Below are 9384 nucleotides of genomic sequence, written 5' to 3'. Positions count from 1 at the left end.
GCCGCTGCAGCCCTTGAAAGTGAATATTCAACGAAAAAAGATCAAGATGGGTTCGTCCGGTATTCCAGCTCGCTAAGTGTCACAGGTAAGCGTTTTGAAGTTGAGAAAGGTTCATTTAGGACTGATTTTTAAGTAAAAACACTTCATTTCGTCTAGCGAAAAACAGGCGGGAAGAGACAAGCTATTTGAAAATAGCTAGGGAGGGAAACGCGTCTCCCTTGGTTTGCCAGCTACGGGACACCGTGGAAGTTCCACTCTAGGACAGTCGCGGTGCCTGCTGGGAGTTGTAGTGCGGCCTCGCCTTCCCAGCGGCGGTCTGAGCCTCGCGAGACTCAGTTTCCCGGCAGGCCGCGCGCCAACGCCGCCGGCGGCGGGACTGGGACTGCCGCGCTGGCCACCGGAGAGTGACCCCGTCAGCGTTGGTTCCAGTCGTGGCGATGGCTTCGTTCGTGACGGAGGTTCTGGCACACTCGGGGAGGCTGGAGAAGGAGGATCTGGGCACTCGGATCAGCCGCCTGACCCGGCGGGTGGAGGAGATTAAGGTGAAGGAAGGCCCGGCACCCGGGGACCGACTGAAAAGGAACCCGGCTCTGTTTGTGGAGGGACCGGGAAAGGAATGGGGGCTGAGGGCAGACAGAGTGGGTGTGAGCAGAGTCAGGTGGGGAGGCTGAGTGAGAAGAATGCGAAGTGGGAAGGCTGGAAGTATTTGGATTGAGGAGAGGGCTCGGAGGCGAGCCCGGACAGGGGCTGGGGACTGGGGGGGGGGGGGGGGGGCTTGAAGGAGAGAAGGAGACGGTGGCTGGGGAGTGGGGTTAGGTTGGGGAGGGTTGGGGTGGGGTCGGAGTGGGGTCGGGGGATTTGGGGGAAGACTGAGGAGACCAGCAGGAGAGGTGGGACTGCAAGCCCCGAGGTGTCTAGGGAGGGAGCTTGTGAGAGGGATAGAAATGCAGGCAGGACCCCCAAGGCATTTCCTCCACCCACTCCTTTTTGTACGATTTGTTGATGAATAAAATAGCTTTGGGAGAATGGTACCTTTCTCCTCTCTGAAATTTTTGTTGTTCAAATCTGTCAACATGTTTATTAAACTCTGTTCTTCACCCCCAAGTGCTTTGAGACTGTCCGGAGTGTTACAAAACTTGTAAAGAGCACTTTAGTGGACCCTGCTGTCTTGAGATTGATACACACACAAAAAGCACGTAGCCATTCACAGTTTTCACTTGGTATTGCTGTCCTTACCTTGCCAGTATTCACCCACATCTCTGTTGGATTCGTTTAAAATTATGTGCACCCGCATGAAGTCTGAATTTAAGGGAGCAAGTTTGGCACCTTATCATAAAGGCACAAGAAGTAGGTCTTCCTAACAACCCTTGATGTTATGAAAATAGTTTCCTGAAATCAGTAAGCATTCAGGTTACTGGCATCTCTTCTTTTACAGGGCTGTAGCGTTTTTCACCACTTTTTATATGGTGGAAAGACTATTAAGCTACCTTAGCACGGCATTCAAGGCTCCTGCCGTTCTGGATCTAACTCTCCTTTCACCAGGTTTCCTTTACCAACTTGAATCCTCAGCCAACTGCCAATTACTTTCTGTGCTTCAAGCAGACCCAATATTTTTCTTGGTTCCCAATTTTGTTTACATTGTCATTTCTCCATCTTTGCTTGTAGTATTCTACCCATTTTTTATGTTCCATCTCAAATGCAATTTTCTGCATGAAAAATATCCCCATTTTGCTCCAGCAGAAGTGACCTCTTTCTCATTTGTGTTTCTGGAGGACATTAACTTTGTTCCTTAATTACATTTTTGTATTCTGGTTACATAAGTGTATAGTATTTTTCCTATTTAAAAATAAGTTATTTGTAAGCAGGCATAATTTACCCTGGTATCTTCCAAAGCATTCAGTGCAAAGTATTCAGTAATTTGTTTATTGATGAAACTCAAATTAAGTTAGACTTCTAAGATCAGGCCTTAAAGTTTTATAAGCAAAAATATAGAAGTTCATAAATTGAAGTATACAGATTGTGAATTTAATTTGTCTGTTTGCTTTTCTGTTGGCTGTATGATTAAAATTGCTGGCTATAGTCTGAGCTAATCTAGTTCAGTATGAAAACTGGCTCCCCCTTTTGTTTTTTAGCATTTGTACAGCTTTTGGGCACTGGCAGAATTTGGTGATTTTTGTCTTCTTCGATCTAATAATGTTATAGGATCCTTAAGGGTGAGAGAAATGTGATTTTCTTTTCTTTTTTTTCTTTTTTCTTTTTTTAATTTAATTTTTTATTTTTAAAAATTTACATCCAAATTAGTTAGCATCTAGTGCAACAATGATTTCAGGAGTAGATTCCTTAATGTCCCTTACCCATTTAGCCCATCCCCCCTCCCACAATCCCTTCCGTAACCCTCAGTTTGTTCTCCATATTTATGAGTCTCTTCTCTTTTGTTCCCCTCCCTGTTTTTATATTATTTTTGATTCCCTTCCCTTATATTCATCTGTTTTGTCTATTAAAGTCCTCATATGAGTGAAGTCATATGATTTTTGTCTCTCTGACTAATTTCACTTAGCATACCTTCCAGTTTCATCTACATAGTTGCAAATGGCAAGATTTCATTCTTTTTGATTGCCGAGTAATACTCCATTGTATGTATATACCACATCTTCTTTATCTACTCCTCCATCGATGGACATTTGGGCTCTTTCCATACTTTGGCTATTGTGGATAGTGCTGCTATAAACATGGGGGTGCATGTGCCCCTTTGAAAGAGCACACCTGTATCCCTTGGATAAATGCCTAGTAGTGCAATTGCTGGGTCATAAGGTAGTTCAATTTTTAGTTTTTTGAGGAACCTCCATCCTGTTTTCCAGAGTGGCTGCACCAGTTTTCATTCCCACCAGCAGTGTAAAAGAGATCCTCTTTCTCTACATCCTCACCAACATCTGTTGTTGCCTGAGTTGTTCATGTTAGCCATTCTGACAGGTGTGAGGTGGTACCTCATCATGATTTTGGTTTGTATTTCCCTGATGATGAGTGATGTGGAGCATGTTTTCATGTGTCAGTTGGCCATCTGGATGTCTTCTTTGGAGAAGTGTCTCTTCATGTCTTTTGCCCATTTCTTCACTGGATGATTTGTTTTTTGGGTGTTGAGTTTGATAAGTTCTTTATAGATTTTGGATACTAATCCTTTATCTGATATGTTGTTTGCAAATATCTTCTCCCATTCTGTCGGTTGCCTTTTAGTTTTGCTGATTGTTTCCTTTGCTGTACAGAAGCGTTTTATTTTGATGAGGTTCCAATAGTTCATTTTTGCTTTTGTTTCCCTTGCCTCCGGAGATGTGTTGAGTAAGAAGTTGCTGCAGCCAAGATCAAAGAGGTTTTTGCCTGCTTTCTCCTCGAGGATTTTGATGGCTTCCTATCTTACATTAAGATCTTTCATCCATTCTGAGTTTATTTTTGTGTATAGTGTAAGAAAGTGGTCCAGGTTCATTCTTCTGCCTGTCACTGTCCAGTTTTCCCAGCACGACTTGCTGAAGAGACTATCTTTATTCCACTGGATATTCTTTCCCGCTTTGTCAAAGATTAGTTGGCCATATGTTTGTGGGTCAATTTCTGGGTTCTCTATTCTGTTCCATTGATCTGAGTGTCTGTTCTTGTGCCAGTACCATACTGTCTTGATGATTACAGCTTTGTAGTATATCTTGAAGTCTGGGATTGTGATGCCTCCTGCTTTGGTTTTCTTTTTCAAGATCGTTTTGGCTATTTGGGGTCTTTTCTGTTTCCATACAAATTTTAGGATTATTTGTTCTAGCTCTGTGAAGAGAAATGTGTTTTTCAAAGAAACCCATTGGCTGGGAGGAAAAGTGTGGGTAACTGGCAAGAAGGCTCCAACATGGAGGATTCCTTATGGAAGATGAGCTGTATATTTTTAATAGAGTTCTCGACTCACCTCACTGTAGTTCTTCTGTCTTATTTTATAGGGTGAGGTGTGCACCATGATCAGCAAGAAGTATAGTGAATTCCTGCCTAGCATGCAAAGTGCACAGGACCTGGTTACCCAAGTGGATAAGCTGTCTGAGGACATTGACTTGCTGAAATCTAGGATAGAGAGTGAGGTAAGAATGGTTTGTTATATTGGTTAGGTTTGTAGGCTGGTAGTTCAGCTTCCTGATTCCTAAGACAATTCAGTTCTGTGTATAAGTTTTCAAGACTTCACTTTTCTTATTGTTAAAGGAAGTGGCATTAAATAATTTTAGGGTAACTGCCAATTTTAAAATAGAAATATTGTCCAAAACTATAATTTAAATGATTTTCATAGTAAAAATTTAAAGCTATAATAATAATGTCTTGCATTCGAATAGCACTTTACAAATTAAAAAAATAATCTCAGAATTTTATTGTCTTCAGAATAAAATAAAAACAGATAAAGCTTAGAACTGGGTCATTTGGCCTTTTCTCTTGTCTCCTCTTAGTTTAAAATGTTTCTGTCTCTCTTTTTTTTAATTAAAAAAATTTTTTTTTATTTTAGAGAGAGAGTGCACGCATGCGTGGGCGGGGGGGGAGAGGGGCAGAAGGAGAGGGAGAAAGAGAATCCCAAGCAGGCTCCACACTCAGCGTGGAGCCCAACATGGGGCTTAGTCCCATGACCCACACAGTGCAATGACCCTCACTCAGGTCACAATTGTGACCTGAGCCGAAATCAAGAGTCTGATGGTCATCCGACTGAGCTACCCAGGCTTGATTTGCCAATTACAAGCACTGTGGTTCCTGTCATAAAGCCACTCTCTGGATGCAGAGAGAATCCTTGCCCATCTCATACTGTATCACTGTGTAGGGCCAGTGCTTGCTGTGTTTCTTCTGGATGGTCTGGTGGGTTTAGAAATGCTTATCACGTTTGCTGGAGTGCTGCCATCACAAAAAGAAGTCAGCCAGTCTGCAAACAAAAATAGCCACTTTATAATTTTAAAAACATTTTTTCACCTATGTTATTTCACCAGAATTTTTTCCCTGTATTTTACTTTTAGGAAACATAGTCATTTGAGGGAAGGAAAGCTGACCCTAGAGGTTTAAACAGGTGTACTCTTCGAGGCCTTCTGCATCTATTGCCAAATTCTTGGGCAGGGCTCATTGATACCCCAAATCAAGTTGGTGAAGCATTTTCAGGGTCCTCAAGGAAAGATACCCAAGTCTTTTTTCTCTATGTGATAATTACTAAAGAAGGAAAATGAGCAGAAGCATTTTTCAAAAGTTCTGTAGAAAATTTTATTCACAAATGGGGAAACCGCTGGTTACCTGGAAAATCGATCGCCAGTTCATCGACCATGATGATTAGAGGTTTTAATAAACATAAATCTGTTACTTTACAACTCTTTCACAGTTCAAATCATATTTTCAAGGTGTATTTATAATTAGTTGATTGTTTGATCAGCGAGTCAGTGGTGCAGTCTTAGATTGTACTATTAGACATACAGTGTCTGGAACAAGAGGGTCATGGCCTGTCTGTACCTTTTGCTGGCCAGATTATGGTTGGTGAAATTTATTCATTTCTGGTTGTTATATTTTGAAAGGTGCCTGGTCTGAATGAGAAGGTCCGTGCCTAAACATTGTATCATTGGAACAGTGAAAGAAACTAAGGACATTTAGCCTTAGTAAGATTCAAATTTATGGCTGGAGAAGCGGAATTAGGTTGAACAGGTAGATATTAATAGAGATTTATTTAGCCATTTGGTGCATTTGGTGTATTTATTGAGCCATCTGCTAGGTGTGAAATACTGTGGTAGCTGCTGAACAAGACAATTTTTTATTTCACAATGCGAATCTCATGCTTAATGTAGATGACTAAAGTAGTATGATACACATTAAGTAGAAATAATTCAATCAGAGAGGGAAAATACAGCTCAGCTTGGCTTCTTGTAGGAAATAGTATCAGACCAAAACCTGAAGTGCTTGGTAGTTAGACAAAGAGGAAGGAGTGTTTCAGATGGACGTAGGAGATAGCATTGCAGAAGCATAGATGTAATGAGAGATGTTGCTTTTGGAGAGCTGTGGCAATTCCACGTGACTCATGTCTAGAGAGTGTGGTGGAAAGGGACACAAGATGAGACTAGAAAGGTAAGCAAGGACCTTGTATATCAGGTTAAGCGGTATGGAAATTATCTTGATGGCCCTGTGGAAGCCATGCCTCCATGGCTTTTAAGCAGAGTAGTGACATTGGATTTGAATTTTAGAAATCCCATTCTGCTGGCAATTTGAAGAAAGGACTTGAGGAAAACGAGACCAAGAAATGAGAAGGCAGTTAAAGCATAAGGAGGCAGTTAAACTAATCAGGGAAGAAAGGACAGTGGCCAGCTCTGAAGTCAGTGGCAGTGAGAATAGAGGAGAGGGTGAGGATGAATCCTAGTGACGTTTAACAGGTAGGATCTTTGGGACATTAGGTGGGGAGTGAAAGATGGAGGGGTCAAGGATAGTGAAGAACCAGGTCATTGATGTGCCATTCACTGCAGTAGAGGGTCTAGAGAAGGAGTGGGTTTTTGTGGGGAGCCTTTGGGATATCCCAACGGAGCTGCACAGTTGGAGTGTATTAAAACAAAGGCTAGACTTCGAAAAGAAACGAAAAGAGAGAGACAGACCTTGAAATGCAATTGCTCAAATGGCTCTTTCATTGCAGTAGTTTAGGCTAGCAGGCTGATCCTATACAGTCAAGAACTTTGAGGTGGTCTCAGATTTTAATCTACACACAAGTTAGCTAGTTAGCCTGCCACGATTTCATGGATGCTGTTAGAAGACATGAGACTCCTTGGATGGCAGATGGATAGTGTATTACTCAGAGCAGTGGGCCGGTTGAGCATTTTGTTCAGAGGTTAAGAGCAAAGAGAGGGCACGGAGGAGGCACATGTGTTTTCCTGACTCAGACTTGGAAATGGTGCACATCACTTCTGCTTCGATTTCAGTAGTGAGATCTTAGACACATGGTCACACTCCACTGAGAGAAGCTAGAACGTATAGTCTCATTGGGTAGCCACGTGCTCCTACTGTGAGAGAATGGGAAAATGGATTTGCATGTCACCCGTCCATATACATGTTTGAAGGTTAGGAAAATGATATGGACTTGAGATAGTAGTCCTTAGAAATTGAAGCCATGGGAATGGATGAGATTGCCCAGAGAGAGTGTATAGAGCACGGTTTCTCAACCTCAGCCCAGTTGATACTTGGAGCTGGATAGTTGTTTGTTGTGGTGGGCTATCCTGTGCATTGTGGGGTATTTAGCAGTATCCCCTGCCTCTACTCACTAGATGCCAGTAGAATTCCTTCATTTGTTACAACCCAAAATGTCTCCAGATACTGTCAAATGTCCTCGAATGGGAGTGGGGCAAAAAAAATAAAAATAAAAAAAAGATTATTTTTTGAGAACCACTGGTTCAGAGTAGGATGAGGGCCAGGGAGAAAGGAATATCAATATGTTTGAAGTAGTCAGAGGGAAAATGAAGTGATCCAAAGAAAATGAATGGCCAGAGAACTAGGAGGAAAGTCAGTGGAGAATAATTTCAGGGAATTAAGAGAAAGAAGTTAACTGTACTGATAGATAGTTAAACGCTGATGATGTATGCTTTGGATTTAGCCACAAGGAGTTGATTGGTGTTTTGGACACTGTTTTGCAGTAGTTTTGATGGAAACCAGATCTCAGCGAGTTACAGAATGAACGATAGGTGAGAAACTAGACTGTGAGTATGGCTCACTTTTGAAAGAAGCTTGGTTTTATGAGAGGGAGGAGACAAATAAGGTAGCTACTGAGAAATATACGTGGTTGCTGAGGTAGAGGAAATTTTTTCTCAAAGAGGGGGGAAATTTCAGCATGTTTAAACCTGAAGGAAGGAGCCTTGCTGTAGTGGGTATTCAATCAGTGTATATTTTATAAACGAAGAATGAATTAGGAAGAGGTAAAGGTACAGAAGAGAGGAAATAATTAATAGTGCAAAGTCCCTGAAAAGGCAGGACAGGATGGGAGGTGGATTCTGATTTAACATAAAGTCCTTCTAATAGAGCTATCAGCTGTGGAATGAGTTGTCACTTGGCAACGGGGATACCGCTCTAGTCATCCAGGTAGATGAGCTCTCTGATGAAAAATACTGCTTAACTTAAGGATAGATGGTGACCTGAGCGTATGATGTTGCTGGGAATAGGTATTGCTGCAGAGGGTAATGGTTTGGACTAAGTGGATGCTTAAGATCTCTTCCTCATACATTCTGTGTTTTTTTTTATTCTGCTCTTAACCAGCATTTAAATTTCAACATGAATTATGTTCGCCTACGAAAGCTTATGAATTAGCTACAAATGTCTTGTTTCTTAGATACCGTATAGCCTGAAAGTACTTTTCTTTGATGTGGATTAGGTCCGCCGGGATCTTCATGTGTCAACTGCTGAATTTACAGATTTGAAGCAACAGTTGGAAAGAGACTCAGTAGTTCTGAATTTGCTTAAACAGCTGCAAGAGGTCAGTAAAACTCAACTCAAACTTCAGTGTTTCAGGGGCGAGAAAATTATTTGTTTTCAGTTGGTCTCATTTTTAAATGTGTAGCCCCTGGTTCTAAGGGTTTTTTTTTTTTTCAGATTTTAAAAACAAAAGCAGACAGACTTGAAATAATAGGATGTATAAAATGAAATACCTAATAACCATGCTTATCTTTTCAGTTTTCTTCTGCTATTGAAGAATATAACTGCGCATTAACAGAGAAGAAGTATGTTACTGCTGCTCGGTGTCTGGAAGAGGTATTAAACTCTTTCTCCACAGTATAAGCAATTAGTACTCTTCTTGTTTTCAGTAAATTTTGTGTTCTGTGTGTTCCTTGTCATTATACAAATAGATTCTAATTGCCCTGAGTCCAGATGGAATGTCTAACGATGATTCCATTTCACTGCCAGGCACAGAAATGCTTGAAGTTACTAAAATCCAGAAAATGCTTTGATTTAAAAATGTTGAAATCTCTCAGCATGGAGCTCACAATACAGAAACAGAACATACTCTATCACCTTGGAGAAGAGTGGCAGAAGCTGATTGTATGGAAGTTCCCGCCATCAAAAGGTGCTGCTGACCTCAGGTGGACTGCTTTGCTTAATCTGCCTGAACCAGTTTGGCCTCTGAATATATTCTAAATATTTTATTTTGGTGGATGAGGAGGTTTCATTTATCATTATTCCGAGTCTGCACTGAATTCTCATATCAAGCAGAATGCTGGTTAGGACTCACTCCTCTGGATTCCTGAAGTGTCCTCATTTTACTTCCCTTACATCCTTCTCTCTGTCCCCATCATGAGGAAGGAGCACAGAAGAGGAGGATGATTGGGTGGGTGGGATTCACGTGATGATGGTGTGATAGAGGAGGTCCCAGCGGTTTAAAAC

General features: G+C 41.5%; 1 protein-coding gene across 1 annotated transcript in view; it reads left to right on the top strand.

Annotated features, from left to right (window-relative positions):
* The first annotated feature begins 354 nt into the window (after positions 1 to 354).
* Positions 355 to 9384, top strand: part of ZW10 (zw10 kinetochore protein) — a 34561-nt gene continuing 25531 nt past the window's right edge. Inside the window, exons 1-5 of the mRNA XM_042958980.1 lie at positions 355 to 542; positions 3969 to 4103; positions 8378 to 8479; positions 8677 to 8754; positions 8908 to 9067. Of these exons, the coding sequence (XP_042814914.1) occupies positions 438 to 542; positions 3969 to 4103; positions 8378 to 8479; positions 8677 to 8754; positions 8908 to 9067 (580 nt within the window). The 5' untranslated portion in view covers positions 355 to 437. The remainder of the gene's footprint in view (positions 543 to 3968; positions 4104 to 8377; positions 8480 to 8676; positions 8755 to 8907; positions 9068 to 9384) is intronic.

Source organism: Panthera tigris, chromosome D1, assembly GCF_018350195.1.
Source record: "Panthera tigris isolate Pti1 chromosome D1, P.tigris_Pti1_mat1.1, whole genome shotgun sequence".
NCBI lineage: Eukaryota > Metazoa > Chordata > Mammalia > Carnivora > Felidae > Panthera > Panthera tigris.
The sequence above is the reverse complement of the archived record's forward strand: the minus strand, read 5'-3'. Positions and strand labels throughout refer to the sequence as shown.